Source organism: Leopardus geoffroyi, chromosome A3 (genome assembly GCF_018350155.1).
Source record: "Leopardus geoffroyi isolate Oge1 chromosome A3, O.geoffroyi_Oge1_pat1.0, whole genome shotgun sequence".
Classification (NCBI taxonomy): Eukaryota; Metazoa; Chordata; class Mammalia; order Carnivora; family Felidae; genus Leopardus; species Leopardus geoffroyi.
In genome coordinates this window covers 19,441,247-19,457,715 of record NC_059336.1, presented here as the reverse complement: position 1 = coordinate 19,457,715, position 16,469 = coordinate 19,441,247, and the positions used below count along the sequence as shown (strand labels likewise).

Here is a 16,469-nt window from a genome sequence, read left to right as displayed (position 1 = left end):
CCCCCCCCCCCCACCTGCTTCAGCTCCAGTGAGGGTTTCAGAAACCAGACAAGGTCTTCCTTTTGGCATCTGTGACCCAGAAGTGATTGAGAAGGAGATGACCTAGAGAGGGGTGGATTAGGGGTGGCAGAGAACTTCATGGAGAAACAGCTCAGGTCAAGGGGCAGAGAGGCTGGAGAAGCCAAGGCAGGTGCTGGGGTCAGTGTGGCCAGAGCTCAGGATGTCGAGTGAAGAAGAGAGGGGCAAAGGCTCACAACGCAGGGCCCTGAAGGCCAGGCCATAGGATCTGGAATAGGTCCTGGATGTGATGGAGAGCCATAGATGGTTTCCGAGCAGGACTAGTTGCCAGTATCTCAGAAAAATTAATGTGAAAGCAATGTCTCTCCTCATCCCAAGAAAAGAAAACTATACCTATGTACCACGACAGATGTTAACTAGACTTACTATGGTGATCGTTTTGCAATATATACAAATATTGAATCATTATGTTGCACACCTGAAACTAATATAAAGTTACATGTTAATTATACCCCAATAAAAAGAATTTTGTGAAAAAGCAATGTCCCTAGTGGAGCACAGGTGGCTCAAAAGGATGGTGGAGGGTGGTCTGGAGGGATGGGAGGTGCTCTCTTCTCAGAGTCAAGTTTTCACTGAATAAAACCCCAGAAGCATTTTTCACCCAGTTACAAATTCTACCTCACCTATCATCCGACCCCCAGGCTTAAGAGCATAATAGTTAAAAGCACAGACTCTGGATAAGAGCCTGCATTTGAATCCCAGCACTGCCACTTACTAGCGGTGCATCCTTGGGCAAGTTGTTTAACCTCATCCAGCAAAACGCGACTATCTCCCTGCCTCCTAGAGTTAGTATAAGGGTTACGTGAGCTAATAGGTGCAAAAGCACTTCACTGCCAGGCCAGGCGTACGGAAAGCGTTTGGAAGACAGGGACCTTTGGGGCCACAGCCCCTGGTCTGCCCCTCAGAGGTGGAGACAGGATGAGCCTGACACGGAGCCTGACCCGGGTCCTGGTCACCACTGAGTGCTTTGCTACCCACATACCATCGCTTTAACAAGTCCTGGCAGAATCCCAGGAACCAAAGCCAGGCTCACAGGTCTGCAATCTGCAGAATGAATCCAGTACATGGCAACAATTTCATCGGATTCAACCGAATGCTTCCATTTTTTGAGAGCAGGATTTCTGGAGCCTTCTTAGTCTGGTGCACTCTCCTCCCACAGGCAAATGGAGCAAGGAAGGCAGGCCATCCAGGAAAACCTAACGGAATCAACCTTTTTGGCCATCTCAAGCAAAAGAAAGGTGTTTTAGATATATGAAGCCTGATTTCCAACTGATACGTGACTTCTCTACTATATAAAAGTATACAACCCAGGGAGTGGTCACTCCCTGCTGACTCTGAAAGAGACAGAAGCTGGATGGGCAGGCAAATATGGGTTCCCTTTGAGGTTTTCATCTGAGGGTCAGGACAGACTCTTCCCAGGGGCCTCTGTGCTTTGCTCCTGCCCTTTGACCTTCCCCAATTCGCCCCAGAACCTGGCTCAGCATCTTGGACTGCCAGAGCCACGGTGTAGGTAGAACTGAAATTTGAAGCATTGCTCTCTTCCGGGACAAGGACAGACTAGTGGGGCTGTTGCTTTTGCAAACAAGACAGTGACGAGACCAGAGGTAAGTTTTTGGAAGAGGACCCTGGCAGTCTGCGAGGGGCCAGTCCAGGGTGGGGCCTGGAAAGCGAGTTTATGAGACTCTGGGAACTGACCCAGAACAAAGTGGGGACATTCCAAACTGAGGTGCGGTGGTGGAAAAAGCCAGAAGCGTGCATCACAGAGGGGATATGAAAGCAGGTCTGCCCCCAAGAAACTGGCTTATTTCTCAAGAACTAGAACAGCAGGAACTTGGAAAGGCTCACTTGCCAGTGGTCTTAGCCATCACCTGGAGACACACTCTCTCCCAGCTCTGCTCGGAAACAGGAGTCCCCTGACTCTATTTACCTAGCTATGAAATGGCCCCGATGCCTGATCCTTTCCAGGATGAGGTAAAGAGCCAAAAGTCCTAAAGAATGCAAGAGGGTGGGGTGGGGCCCGGGGCTGCTCACAGATGTATATCAATTTCCCAGCCCCAATTATCCAAAGGAAATGTCCTCTGGAATCATGTCGACCTCTCTTCCTCTATATTCCGCTTTTATCTGTTGTTGTTGTTTTCTTTTAGGTTCATTTACTTTGAGAGAGAGTGAGCATGAGCGGGGAAGGAGCAGAGGGAGAGGGAGAGAGAGAATCTTAAGCAGCCTCCATGCTCAGCACAGAGCCCAATCCAGGGCTCGATCTCATGACCATGAGATCATGACCTGAGCAGAAATCAAGAGTCTGACATCTAACCAAACTGGAGCACCCAGGCCCCCCTGCCTTCCACTTTTAGAAAGCCTCTTCCTGCATCAATGAAACACAAAGCAAGAGCTTGGGGGAGGTTGATTTTGACTTGAGGACACTGAATACAATCTTTTCTGGATGTTTACAAAGTGTTTACCAAGCAGCCCGCTCTCCAAACCCTAGCAATTGCTTAAAACAAGAAAGCTGTTGATTTGCACAGTGTTTTCTTTAAAAAAAAAAAAAAATCATCACAAATGTTAGATTTAGAGACATTATTTCTTTTTAAAAATAACTTGTCAAGGGTACAAAGTATTTAGGAGGTTTTCTTCTCAGCTCAGAAAGCAACAGGGAAAGAAGCCTTTTTTTTCTGCATGAGATTAAAAGGGGGGGGAGGGAGGGGTAGATAAATTGGAGAAGGGAGGGGGATCAGAAACAGGAGTGAGGCTGGTTAGTTCCCTGCCCTCTGAATCCCAACAAGATTCATCTCTGATCCACCCACCCCTGCCTTTTTCTCTTCAAAGACCCACCAAGAATCTAGAGGGAACAACCAGACTGAGTTCCATTCTGCCCCCCCTCCCAGCTTTCCCTCCCTCCTGCCCCCCCCCCACCGCCCAGTGCTCCCTGACCTGCCTCTCATATCAGATGTCAGCCTCTCTCTTCACACACAGATACCAGAATGTGTCCCAAAGGGTACCACTGAGGGATGCAAGATTTTAGTGGATGATACACAAACAATGTTGTTTTTTTTTTAATTAGCAGTATGTATTTTAAGGAGTATCAAAAAACTAGATACTGATAGGTGATAGATAGATAGATAGATAGATAGATGATAGATAGCTAGGACCTCAAAGCCATGCTTTCACAGACATTACCCCTTTCCTTTTAAAGTACATTTTATTCAACACATATTCATTCAACCAATTACTGGGTTATTGGGGTCTTACTGAGTGCCAGGCACCACTCATAGTGCTTAGGGACATGGGTGAACAAAAGTCATCAGACATTGACCTCACAGAGCTTATGTGCTGGCAGGAAAAAGCAGAAAATAAGCCATAGATGAATAAATAATCCAGTGTTCCAAGGTGATTAGCATTAGGTGGGGAGGGGTGAGAAGAAAAGGGACAGTAGAGCAGAATAAGGCAGGTCGGGAGCGCCCAGGGAGGCGGGAGGGAGCAGGTTGCCAGATCAGGTAGGGTGGTCAGGATAAACCTCATCAGGAAGGGGAGACAGATCTGAGCAAGGAAGTGAAGGGGGTGAGGGAGCTGGCCACAGCTCTCTCTGAAATAAGATGGTGCAGGCAGAGGGAGTACCAAGCACATGTCCTGAGCAAGGAGAAAGAAATTTCCCATTCAATCAGAAAGAAATTTAGACCTAAAATGTTCTTCCCTTACCCATCGGACTTGGATAATGCTTATCCAGGCTTCATATCCTAGCTCAAATATCACCCCCTCCAGGAAGCCCTCCCTGATCACTCTCCCCAGGCTAGGTCAGCTTCACTTTAGTACAGATGCTCTCAGAGATCCGGGTTGCTTTCTCCTTTTGAAACTCTACACCGATTCCTGTTACATCTAACTGCTCGCACGCTCTCTCTTTCCTGCTAGACTGTAAACTCCACGAGGATTGTTTGCTGGGATTATTTCTGGTTTTGTTCATTGTTGTATTGCCAACACCTAGCACGATGCCTGGCATATGGAAGACACACAACAAATGTTTGTTCAGCGATTGAATGGATAGTCTTAGGTGGCAGGCCCGGAAGCAGATTATTCGCTGAACGCAGGATTGTAGCAGTTGTGGAGAACTGGGACAGTAGGCTCCTTTGGGACCCAAAGTTTTGGTGGGCCAGAGCAGCTCCAGAAGCTGGAGCCCCTGCCACAGCAAAGCTGGATCAGCCCAGGAGCCCCACCTCTCTCTCGCACCCACCTGTTCACAAGCCGCCCCCCACAGGCCGTCTTGCCAGGATAGCTTCTGTCTTCACTGGAGAAGCCAAGTCTCAGATATTCAAGAAGCTTTTGCTCTCCCTTCAACTCTGCACCTGCAGCAGCAATGTTGAAAGGCTTCCTTTTGAAGCATGCAGGAGAATCCTAGGAGTGGCGACCAACCTGGGCACATCTGCTGGGCTGCCTGGCCAGGCACGGAGTGGGCCCTGTGCACCAGCATAAAAGTGACCACCCTCACGGTGGTCATACTGTACAATCATATCGTATGGCTTGGCTGTGACAGGTAACATGCAGCAGTACATGATTGACAGGGGCTTGTGGGGTGAGCTTTCCTCTCTTGCTTCCAGATCTCGAGTGCTTCATATAAATATTCATGGGAGTCTGGGCCTCCATTAACCCCGCCACTGCCACATTTCACTTGTTACACGGTGCTTGGGGGGCGGGGGGCGGTGTGAAGGCCAGTGCCCGATACACAAAGCACGTATGTCTGTGGATGAGAACATGTAAAGACGATCATGGACCCAAATGCATTTTGTCAGGGTGTTTACATGTATGTAATCCTTGGCTTTCAATGCAAGCATAAATCCATACAGGTATATGCACAATCGTGTGCCTTTCGTGCACACGGTGTGAGAGTGCAGATACAGCAGATAAGCGCATGGGGATTTAAGCGTGTGCACATACATGCCTGCCTGCCTCTGTGAATTTAAGTGCGAGCTGCATACGTGTTTATGCGCGTGCCTGCCTTAAGAGGGTAAGCACATCTGTGTGTAGGTTCGAAGTTTCCATACTGCACCAGAAACAGCTTTGGTTAAACTAAGGATGATTCCATCAAAACTGCCTCACCTAGAGGCTGCTGCTTTTATAGACACTTGCTCTGCTAATTATGACCCATTTGCTGGAAAGTTCAACTGAGAACAGATGAAAGGTGAGGGGTCTGTTGATTATGAAAAGCATCAATGTCCCAAGCTAGCAATGCCCAAGTGGGCCCCACCACACACACACACACACACGCACGCACACACACACACACACACACACACACACACCCCAGGACCACCATAAGCTGCTGGCTTCTCCGTGACGGAGACTGATGCTGTAGTTTCCCTCTGATCCCCTTATGTTTGTCCTGCTGTATCTCCAGGAGCCCATCGTCCATCTGTGTGTCTGGGCAGGGAGACTTGTGGGTGGAAAATGGTAATTATACCCCCAGGAAAGAGACTACCCTGTGCAAAGGGAATTAGAAAGGAAACTCTCCTCCACAAGGGCTATTTGCCACCCCTCCATATTTTCCCCCACGCTCTTCACCACCACCACCCCCCCTCAGGTGTCTCAGATAAGGGATGTGAACTTGTGGAATTTGATGCCAAAAATACAAATTTTGGTATGGGGCGGGGGGGACTCAAGTTTTACATCTTCTGCTGGGCAAGAGGTGCCTGGTCTGGGCCTACTTCTCTGTCTTCATGGACAATAGTAGCCCACACTTCAGAGAATTAAGTGAACCATTTTAACAGGACTAACCTCATGATCTGGCCACACCTCTTGTGCCCCATGACCTCGTGACCTCGCTGCCCCTTGTCCGTGCAAAGGGACATGTGTACCGGGCTCCAGCTCCCAGGACACCGAGGAGGGCCGATGCCGAGCCTTGCATTGGGAGATGCAGCCCTTTGCGGCCCACTCAGGGAAAGCAGAGCTGAGTCCCCAGGACCGATCCAAGCCCAGGGCCTCGCCTGAGTAGGAAACAGGTGCACGTAACCCTGGCAGGGTCAAGGCAGTGAAAGTGACATGAGAAGAAACAAGGGGACTTGAGAGTGAGCTCCTGATTCCCGATGGAGTCACAGGCCAGGCTCAATGCCTGCCTTGCTCTCTCCAGCTCTGAAATGAGCACCCCTAAGCTTCCCACCCCCCTGCCTGTTTACTGAAAGAAGTGTAAGCCCCTGTAAAACGCACAGAGCCCCACAGGGAAGGCACGGCGATAGAAGTTTTGAATTTGTGGACTTCTGCCCCTTTCTCACGCCAAAACTGGCTTCTTCCAGAAAGTATCAGGCCTCCTCCCATTGCTTCTGCGGCTGCCCCTCCAGCCTGAGGACAGGATCCCCTTTTTTGATACAAATAAAAAGGAATGTGTAACAAGCGGCTGCTACTTTACAGGATAATAACTTCACAGGCAAAGAATGCAGAAAGGCATTCTGAATTTTGCCTCGGAACAAACCCTTATTAATAATTTAGGTGGTTTTCCAAATTGGAGCGGCAACTTATCTCACACATTTAATTTCTTGCAGGTGAGAACAGTCAGCTCTGATCTTCTTATCTAAATTCGTCTTTTAAGGTAATTTGTGTCGCACGGTGGAAAAGGGGACTTTAGATGCTGGAGAGACATAAGGTGTGGAAAATGCACGGGGAACACGGCAAAGGCGTGCAAAGCACAGAGAATGCGTGCTCCCCAGCTGAGAGGAATGCTCTCCGTGGTCTGGATGCCTGCTCCTAGGAGCAGACACAGAAGAAGGGGCAAAATTCTAGCAGCAGCCTTCTCCAACAGAAAGCTAGTCCTCTGAGCCAGGTAAGCGCCAGCCTGGGAAGCCTTATGGTGACTTCCTCTGACAAGCCGGTCCACCCTGGATCAGGGACTCTCCCTTCGCTGCAAGCTGGCAAGTCTCCTCAGAGGATTGCGCTGGGCCCAAGCTTGGGAGCAGCTCTAGGAACCAGACTGACTTCTTCTAGGAGGGCTGCTGTTGGAAAAGACGGTGTCTGCAAAAGGCGCCTTTTGAGGACTTTTATTTTGGTGGGGGGAGGAGGAGCAGAGTAAACCTCTAATCCTCCCTTCCTTACATAACAAATCCAAACACTGCTATCTCTGGGATGGAAGGCCAGGCCAGCAGACAGCAGGCTGTACAGGGAAGGGTTACGCAAGAAGCCACTTCTGGGTTTTCCTTTCTGAAAACAGAGGGGCAAGGAAGCGGGGTTTGCATCTGCGAGCCTGCAAGGGCCCTGCTGGAATCTCCCAAGCCAGCTGTTTCCAGGGCCCTACTGAGACCGAACCTGAGTAGGGGTGGGTGGCAGAGGGAGTGGAGGGTTTGCCTGGCATGGCAAAAGCTGTGACTCTAGTCACAGAAAAGCCCAATAAATGACCACACTGGTGTGGTTCCTGGCACGCCCACGCTAGGCCTAAGAGGACAGGCGCGCCAGGAGAGTGGGTGGCATGGAGGTGGGCACCCCTGCCCGGGACTGGGATTGGCCCTGCCACAAAAGTGCCCAGAGACCCTGGATCTAAGGAAGGCGGGCTGGGACCAATAGAAGGATGTGGGTCTAGGGCCCAGCCCCAGCTGCGCCGGCTTCTACCACGGAGGGCCAGGCTTGGCCGGAGGGGATCTGGCAAGAGGTCGATCCCCACCAGCCGGGCTGCGGGCGGACGACGCGAGGGAAGGCTGGAGAGTTGAAGCCGTCCAGGCGGGAGAGCCCAGAGCCACTGGCTTGGCCCGGTGCCCCACGGAGGCTCGGGGACCCCGGAGCCCGACTCCACCCCCACGCCGCTGCTGCCCGCACTTACCGGACACCGCGGCCCCGGCTGCCTTAGCCCTTCCTCGCCTGGCGGAGTCTGAAGGCAGAAGGGACGTGGGGCCAAAACGCAGGGAGAAAGTTTTCTGCAGTGAAGAGTTCGCCCAGGAAGGGCTGAAGGAAAGGGAAATGGCAAAGAGTAGGGCCGCGGGAGACCCCACCGAGCGGGGCTGCAGCCGCCACCCCTGCGCGCGGGCTGGGACCCCAGGCTGCGAGTCCGCCGCGCCGAGCGCCAACCCGACCCCTCGCGGAAGGTGGCGGCGGCCGATCCCGCCCGCACGGCCTCCCGCACTTTTGTGCCACCCGGAGGGGCGTGGGGGCTTCGCTTCCCCGACCCGACGGGAGGCGCCCCAGCCAGGGATTCGGCCCGGAGCGAGCCACCGTCCCGGGGCCGTGTGCGTCTCACTCGGCGTGCGTCCCCGGCTGCAGGCGCCAGCCTGTCTACGTGGGACCAGTGCGGGCAGGGACGAGTCCCGGCGCAGGGAGATGTGGCCCCCGGGGTCGTGGAGGAGCGCGAGGACCCCGCGAGCAGGGCGCAGCGGCGGGAACCGAAGAGGAGCCGCGGGGTCGGGCCGGGCCGGGCCGGAGGGCCTCGGGACCCAGTTCGCTCTTTCTGCAATCGCGGGCGCCGGCTCCGCGGCGTGGTGGCGGGTCGGGACGGCGGGCTGCGGGCTGAGACACGGCCAGGGCCTGCCCGCCCCGGAGTCTCTCGAGGTCCCGGCCCCCTCCGGTGCGCCGCCCGCTCTGCCCGGCTCTCGCCCGCGTGCGTCCCGGGGCCGATTGGTGCCCAAACAGCGGGTGGGTGCTGGGACTGACAGCGCCCGCCCGCGAGGGCGTCGGTGTGGGTGGTGTGTGTGTGTGTGTGTGTGTGTGTAGGACTGCGAGGTGTGGTTGTAGGTTTCTCAGAGATGCAATTGGTCACTCTGAAACTGCCTGACCCACCATGTCATTCTAGATGCTGGTCGCTCACCGGGTCTGTGTTTCCGTGCTCTGGGGAAGGGAAACCAAGGCCTTGGAGTCTGTGACCCTCCCCAGCCCAGAGGCTTTTTCAAGCAGAGTCCAGGTGGCTCTAGAAGTGGAAGAAGCCAGTCCGTTCGGGATTATTCCAAAGGGAGTCAAACCTCCGCCAAATGGAACCCAGGCGATCCCCCTTGGTCTCCAGGTTCGTACAGCGGGGTTTCTTCAAGCACTCAGCCTGGCCAAAACCGCTTTCGCCCCACAGGGGATACACTTGTACATTTGGCCGTGCTCTTATCAGATTTGTGAACGTGCCCTTGAACACACAATTACCCAACTAATCACACCCCCTTGCTCCTTCATCCATGTGCACTCAGGTAGAGCGACTTCACAGGCATCCCTCTCCCTGGCCACAGCCAAAGCCTTCGGCTTGGTGAAATGACCTGGGCCTTGGAACTTAATTCAAGCTAGAATTCTACTAAACAACACCAAAACGCTATTAAATGTATATCACTGCCGGTAGTATTTGCATCCTTACTTTCCGGATTTTTTCCCCTGGTCTGTCCTTACCAGACCGGTACCACCACGCCCAGGATTCCGGGAATCCCAGGCCAAAATCTATTCCCTGCTAGTTTCAGCCTTCCCTTCCTTCTCCCTGGCTCTTTCCAGCTCTAGTTCCAAGATCTGCTGCTGGGGTTTCTGACCTCTCCCCATTCAGGTCCTGAAGTTCCATGTTAGGAACTCTGGGCCACAGAACCCCAGGGCTGGAAGGCTGAGTCTCTTGGACTATAGATATTGGGTCTGAAGATACCAGAAGCCCGTTGGACCCAGCCACTGCCAAAGGAGCAGAGAAGCTTTCTGGATTTGGGGGCAGGGGGTGGGTAATCCCACTCCCACTCTCAGAAATGTCTGAGGCCAACTCTGAATTATAGACAGGACTGCAAGAAGGCTGAGAGGGGTTTTGGGTAACCTAGACGGGAGATCTTGACTCTTCTGAGCGTCTGGAAAAGGGAAGGTCTGGGCCCACCTCCCAGTCAAGGATGTCCAGTTTTCAGGGTGGCTACACCAGAATGATGCCCCAAGCCCCCTCTGCCTCCCAGTTTGGCAAGTCACTGAAATCCTGGTCAGGACATGCAGTGCCCTTCTGTGGGTCTGAGGGCTCCAGGCCTGAGTGGCATGTGTGCCCAGGGCACACCACCCCCCAAAAAATAGGTCCACAGGAAGGGCTTCCTGTCTGAAGAGCCTTACCCTGAAAGCCCTGGTGCTGGGTTCCACCTGCTTCTCCAAGTCCTGGGGAAGGAGGCACAGGCCTCCACTCAGGGCAGGCAGGCGTTCTCACTCTGGGCAGCAAGATACGCTGGGCAGGAGAAAGTTGAGAGCCTTGCAGCCCAGGGAGGAAGGCCAGAGTGGCAGAGCCAACTGAGCCTGATTGCCAAAAAGACCCCTGTTTCCCCATCAGGAAGCTCCGGCTTCTGGGCTTCTTGGGATCAGCCGATCTGTACCTCAGAGCCCGCAGGCTAGCAGGCCAGTCCTGATCCTCAAGCCTGAAAGCCTCCCCAAAATGTGTCCCCTCTCAGCTCACAAACCCGCTCCCAAATGAGGTCTCTACCTAGAGTGAGAAGCAGGAACATATTTGGGGCTCATGTACATACACACTCACAAGCAAGGGAGAGAGTTGCCCAGACCTGGTCTGTTTCTCCATTGGCCAGGGAGGGTGAGTGTCCCCAAAGTGATTCGACTCTTAAAAAGGCAAGAGAAGAAAGTCAAAGTCAGGCGCACGCAGAATCCTCTAAATAAACACCATTTCCATGGGTTTAATAAGCAAAATAGGAAACCATTTTAATAACCAAAAAACAGAAACCAGTCTGAATAAAACTACAATAGACTAGGTTTTAATATTTTCATATCATAAGCAGGGTTTGAAATTGATCCCTTATTTTACATGAAATAAAAACAAATTTCTGTTGCAGCAAATTTGATTTCAACACAGTTGAATCCGTAAAAACCGAAGCTCGTTTCTGATGCAGGACAAATATCCACAATATTTAAAACTGCAAGCACCATGCGGTTCATACAATCTTGTTATTACTGTTAATTTATCAACTAATACAAACTCAAAAATGCATCCGGCCAGCAGCGCCAGCAATCTCAAATGGGAACTAAAAAATACGCTTTCGTTTTGGTATTTTTGTCAGTGCAACTTAAATCCTTTTACTGACCTGCAGGAAAAAAAAAGGTAATAAAGAAAAACACCCAGAGTTTCCCTATAACTACTATACAACTGAAGGGGGTGGGGGTGGGGGGGGAACTCACCTGCTAGCTCAAAAGCAGGGAAAGAAACACACAGAACGTGTTGGTCTAAAGGACGCGCTTGAAAGTTGCAAAATTACTTGCCAATGGTTGGGTTTCTGGTACTTTCTGAGTGTGGCGGTAGGTTCAGCACACGTTTGGGTCACCATTGGGCAGTGTCCGGGCTGGTGAAGCCACTCACCCTAAGAGCACCGCAGCCACAGCAATTAGTGTGGATGGACCTGGAGGGCTGTGAAGGGACCCTGGGGTGATTCCGACTGCATTAAAAAGCACATAAGATCTGTTTTCCTTTCCGTTCTTGTTAAGGGTGTCAGTTTGGGACACCCAAATTAGCAAGGTAGGAGTGAAGACATTCCTGGGCCGTGCTCCTCCCGGGTGCAGAACTGGGCAGCTACCCTGTCCTGATATTCAGGAACTGGGACCCAGGTCCTCTTTCTGTGGACACCCACAAAACTGAAAACTGAAGCGGAAGGGACAAGAGGACCGAATGGAGACAGGGAGAGGGGAGAAAACATGCAACTTCCAAGGGTGCCCCAAGACAAAGTTGTTTTCTGATGCAAAATGCCCAGAACTATTTTTTTTTTTTTTTACTTACAAAAAAATAATGCCATAATAATAAACCCAAACGAAGACACTCAGCTTGCTGCCACGTTCTCTAAGCTGTTTGGCGGGGCGGTATTTACAAGCCGACAGCCGGGACTGAACCCCGGCAAGCAGCCGCCGGAGTTTCTGAACTGCCATCCCTTCTCACTCAAAGAAACAAGGGGGTTATGATCCATGATCAACAACATGCTAAAAGCTAAACAAGAAAATGGTACAAAATAGAAATTATTACCATACATGTCCAGCATGCAGGATTAATATTTTTAATGCAGATTTTCGTATTTTTTCTATATAATGGAGCAGGCAATAAAACTGATGAGAATTGCGCGCAGAACGTCCTAACTGAGGCCCGTGTCTCAGGGCTGAGAGCCAGTGTTCTCCTGTTCTCCGGACCCTGGACAGACAGGTCCGTCTGTCCTTCCTTCCTTCCTTCCTTCGCTCAGCCTCGCCTCGCGCCTGCCGGACGCCAGGGTCCCTCTCCTCTCCTCGCTGCTCTCTTCCTGGGTTGGACTGCGCTCCGGGCCGCGACGCAGCGGCCCCGGCTTAACGCGCAAAGTTCAGAAAGCCAGGAGTCTCCAGACGGCCTTGGCAACTCCTCGGGACTATGCCTCGCCGCCCTCCAGCCTGGAGGAAAGTTGCTCCGGGACTTCCCACCCCCTCGTCTGGCTCTGGCTCTGCTCGAGTCTAGGAGGCGGCGCTGGCGCGCGCCGCTCTCCTCTTGGCCAAGGTCCCCTGCCTGCCCGCGCGCCCTCCCGTCGCCCGCGTCCCGCGCGCCCTTCCTCCCTCTCCCTCAAGTCAAACAGGTCAAGGCTTGGGCCGTGGCAGGGGCAGGGTCCGGGGGGAGTCCGGGGCGGGGGACACGGGACGGGGAGTCCGGGCCCGGGGCATAGGGCGGGGGCCGGGACCGGCCACGACTCACAGAAAGAACTCGGGAGAGGAGGGGCTGTCGCTGGTGGAGCCCGCCTCCCTGAAGCCGGAGTTGGCGAGTTTCTCGCACTTGACCTTGTAGGCGTCTCTTTCGCGGGCCAGCCGGGACACCTCCTGCTTAAGCTGCTCCACCTGCTGAATGAGCTGCGTCTTCTCGTTCTCCAGGTGGTGTTTCTGCTGGACGCGTTTATACCTGCACGACTGGGCGTAGCCCCGGTTCTTCAGGGTCCGCCGCTTCTGCTTCAGGCGGATCACCTCGTCCTTGGTGAAGCCCCGCAGGTGGCGGTTCAGCTCGCGCACGGACATGGACACAAGCTGGTCGTCGGAGAAGCGGTCCTCCACGCTGCCGCTACCACCAGCCGCCGTCGCCGCGGCGGCCGCGTGCGGCCCGGGCCCAGGGTGGCTGGTGGGCAGCTGCTGCGCTGGGCTGGCTGCGCTGGACGGCGGCGGCGACGCTTGGTGATGGTGGTGATGGTGCGGGTGCGCGTGCGGGCCCAGCTCGTCGTGGGGCACGCCGGCGCCCGGGTATGCGTGGTGCGGGTGTGGGTGGTGGTGGTGGTGATGGTGGTGCGCGCCGCGGAAGCCGTCGAAGCTCTGCAACGGCTGTGGCACCGGGTGCGAGCCGATGAGCGCCTCCACCGCATCCTCAGGCGTCAGGTTGAGCGCCTCGGGGTTCATCTGCTGGTAGTTGCTCGCCATCCAGTACAGGTCCTCGAGGTGAGTCTTCTGTTCGGTCGGGCTGAAGCTGGGCGACGAGGGCACCGAGCTACACGGCGTGCTGAGTGGTGTGGATGACACCGAGCCGGCTGGCTGCAGGCGTGTACAGGGCCGGCCCGGGCGCTCCGCGCGCCCCAGCGGCTCCTTCTTTACGTCGAACTTGAGCAGGTCGAAGTCGTTGACGTACTCCATGGCCAGCGGGCTGGTGGGCAGCTCGGGCCCCATGCTCAGCTCCGCGGCCATCGCTGACGCGAGGCGCAGCCGCCGCTGCCGCCCGGGAAACTTTGCGGCCGGCCGGGGCGCGCCGAGCCGAGAGCGGGGGCGAAAAGCCGCGAGCCCGGGAGGCGGGGAGCCGAGGGCGCAGCGGGCCGGGGCCGCCGGCCAAGCCTTTGTCTGGGGACGCGGCGGCGCGCCGGAGAGTCCCGAGGCTGCCTGCGCCGCCCCAGAGCTCGGGGCTGTGGCCGCGCCGGGGCCGGGCCGAGTCGGGAGGGGCTGAGAAGCAAGCGGGGCGCGCGGCTGGGCGGAGGGGAGGCGCCGGGCAAGCGCCCGCCGCTCGCTCTCTAGCTCTCCTGCTCTTGGGCTCTCTCGGTCGCAGCCGCTCGCAGCCCGGCGGCGCAGCTGTGCTGGATCCGGCGCCGCCGCCGCCTTTTATCGCCTTCCTGATGTCACCGGGGCGCGGGGGCCAGGGCGGCCCAGAGCTCTGGCCAATGGCTGCACGGCCCCCGCGGCCCGGCGGCGCAGGGCGGGGCGCGCCTGACAGCTCCTCCGCCCCCCGCGTCAGCTGACTGGCGGCCCGAGCCGCCGGAGAGCCGCGGAGGCCTGGCCGAGGGCTGGAGCCCAGTGGGACGGCGGGCCCCGGCCCAGCCCCCAACACCCTCCAGGTCCCGGTCCCCGCCCGCTTGCCTTTGGGGCGCGCCCCCCCCCTCCGTGGGCCTGGCCGCCGCTTCCACCCCCTTCGCGTGCTCCCCTCGCTCTTTACCCCTCGCTCCCCACCCCCAGCCCCTGTCACCCTCAAGGAGGCTCAAAAGGAACGCCGGGACGACACCTCTCGGGCCCTTTGTTCCCCAGCGTCCCCCGCCCAGTGGGGGACGTTCCGTGCGCCGCGCGGCTGCGGGGCCGTACGAGTGTGTGCGGTGGTGCCTGCCCGTGTTTCCGCAGGTCTGCGCGTAATTTGTGTGCTGGGGGCGGGTTTGCGGCTCCAAGAGTTGTGTTCAAATCCAACTCTTAGCCTCAAGGGACCCTCGGGCTAAGCAGGGGCAGTTCCCCTCCTGGCGGCTGCAGGGGCCGAGACCCGAGATGGGACTCCCTTGCCCAGCCGCTCCCCGCGCTCGCCCCACGCACAAAAGCACAGGATGAAGGAAGCGGGGAAAGAATCGGCAGTAAGGCTCTGGTTTCCTTTCCCCAGCCCGACGCACGGAGCCCTGAGCTCCGGAGGCTTGGGGCTGAGGCCAGCTCAGGACGGTGCTCCGGGTGGCTCTCGGCTGCTGGGGAACCGACCCTGTTTTTGTTTGAACGTTTTGTAACGATTTAGCAGATCTCGGCGTCAGCGGGCCGCGAGAGGCTCAAACAGGCATAAAGTGCGACCCCAAGTGGCCACTGTGCGCAAAGGCGCGCGGAACAGCCCGGCTCGCGACTGGAAGACTTGGACGACGCTTCGGACCCAGCTGGGTCTTCCTAACCGGTCCAACCCGGGCCAGCCCAGAACGGAGGCTGTATGTGCACCGGGGCCCAGGACAGGTTCCCCTAGAGCCACTCACGGTCCCCGGGTCCCGTCTTGGGACTCAGCCGCGAGTTCGGCGCGGATCACGGCGCTTGAAACTCCAAGCCCCAGCTCAGGGCGCGGGGGAGAGGGGCTGGGAGTGCTGGGATCCCCCTCGGCAGCCCCCTGCGCGGGACGGTCCTGGGCCGAGTTAAGTCTGTGGCTGAAAGCGGAAACGCCACAGCGAGGGGGCCCAGGGCTGTCCATGAGAAACCTCAGAGCGCAGACGGGGAGCCCACAGCGCACCGCACTGGGGATCCAGGCAGGGCTCGGGCGCCGTGCACCCTCCCAACTCGGACTCAGTCTGGCCCGAAATAAGAGCCTCTTCCCCGAGACTCCGGCCCCGGGCGCAGAAACCGGATAAATCGCAGATTCGCTGTACCCGGAGACCCGACCCGCCTCCCGCGTCGCCTTCTGCTCTTCAGCTTTGGGCGCGCGCAGCGAAAGGCAGGAGAAGCGTGCAATGGGTGAGTGTGTCCCAGCCGCTGCCTGTGCAGAGCCAGCACGACTGACGGCGCGTGTAGGGACCAGGTGAGCCACACCAGTGCGGAGACAGCCAGGTTTTTTTTTTTCCAGTATTAGAAGGTAAAATAGTTTGCCTCCAGCTAATCTGAAAACTCTCTTCTTTTGCGCCCTCGGTCAGGCTGGGGTGGGGTGTGGTCTTGAGCCGCCCAATTTTTAGTAAAATGAATATATTTGAACCAAAACTCGGACCGAAATGTTTGGATCAGCAACTGTTATTCTGGAAGAGCCCGTCTTCAACCCTTTGCGAGAAGCGTGCTCTCCGCAGAAACGATTCGGCGATCTCCGGGGAGAGTTTGGGCCCTGCGGCTGCTGCGCCCCTGCCCGAAGCTGGGCTCCAGGGACGCGCACCCTCCCTGGCCCGGTAGTGTTTGGACGCGGTGAGAGGACACTCGCACCGCGGCTCAGCGGGGGAACGTTTCCAGGCCGTCTGGGGTCTGCACAGACTAGGGCTCCGGCTTGAGGCAGACAGGGCGTGACAAACGTACTAGGCTCTCTCGGTGCCGACTGACCCCCAGCCGTCGGCGACCTCCTTCTGGGCACTAAAGAAACCCGGTGGCGCAGAGGAAACGCCTGACGCTGTGGACTTCTGCGTGCGCACCGCGGCGGCCGGGCCAGGGTCACCCTGGTCTGCCTGACCTTGGCTGTCGAGGACAGAAACCGGAATCTCAGCAGTGTGGCCAACTAGGCCCTAAGGGTTCCTTCGGCCCGGGCTCCGCGGTTCCAAACTTCCCCGTCTCCTGGGGCGTCCAGCCGCCGTCTCAGGGTCTCTAGAACTCGGGCTTTGTCTGGGCAGATGCTG

The 16,469-nt window shown here is 56.2% G+C and overlaps 2 protein-coding genes across 2 annotated transcripts; both read right to left on the bottom strand.

Annotated features, from left to right (window-relative positions):
• Positions 1 to 6,559: 6,559 nt before the first annotated feature.
• On the bottom strand, positions 6,560 to 11,880 carry LOC123579813 (translation initiation factor IF-2-like). Its single transcript, XM_045443824.1, has 3 exons — positions 11,775 to 11,880; positions 7,865 to 8,773; positions 6,560 to 7,251 (listed from the first exon to the last, which is right to left on the bottom strand). The coding sequence occupies exons 1-3, from the start codon at positions 11,878 to 11,880 to the stop codon at positions 7,220 to 7,222; spliced, it is 1,047 nt and encodes a 348-aa protein (XP_045299780.1). The 3' UTR covers positions 6,560 to 7,219.
• Positions 10,643 to 14,027, bottom strand: MAFB (MAF bZIP transcription factor B). Its single transcript, XM_045444606.1, has one exon. It carries the CDS (start codon positions 13,627 to 13,629, stop codon positions 12,658 to 12,660), a length of 972 nt encoding a protein of 323 aa, XP_045300562.1. The 5' UTR covers positions 13,630 to 14,027; the 3' UTR covers positions 10,643 to 12,657.
• Positions 14,028 to 16,469: the final 2,442 nt, after the last annotated feature.

Coding starts and splice junctions, on each gene's coding strand:
- LOC123579813 (XM_045443824.1), bottom strand. CDS start 11,880: ATGGCAGTTCAGAAACTCCGGCGGCTGCTTGCCGGGGTTCAGTCCCGG. Junction 8,774..11,774: donor AGAACGTGGCAGCAAGCTGA/GTGTCTTCGTTT, acceptor TGCATCTCTGAG/AAACCTACAACCACACCTCG. Junction 7,252..7,864: donor AGCCGGGGCCGCGGTGTCCG/GTAAGTGCGGGC, acceptor CTCTGTTTTCAG/AAAGGAAAACCCAGAAGTGG.
- MAFB (XM_045444606.1), bottom strand. CDS start 13,629: ATGGCCGCGGAGCTGAGCATGGGGCCCGAGCTGCCCACCAGCCCGCTG.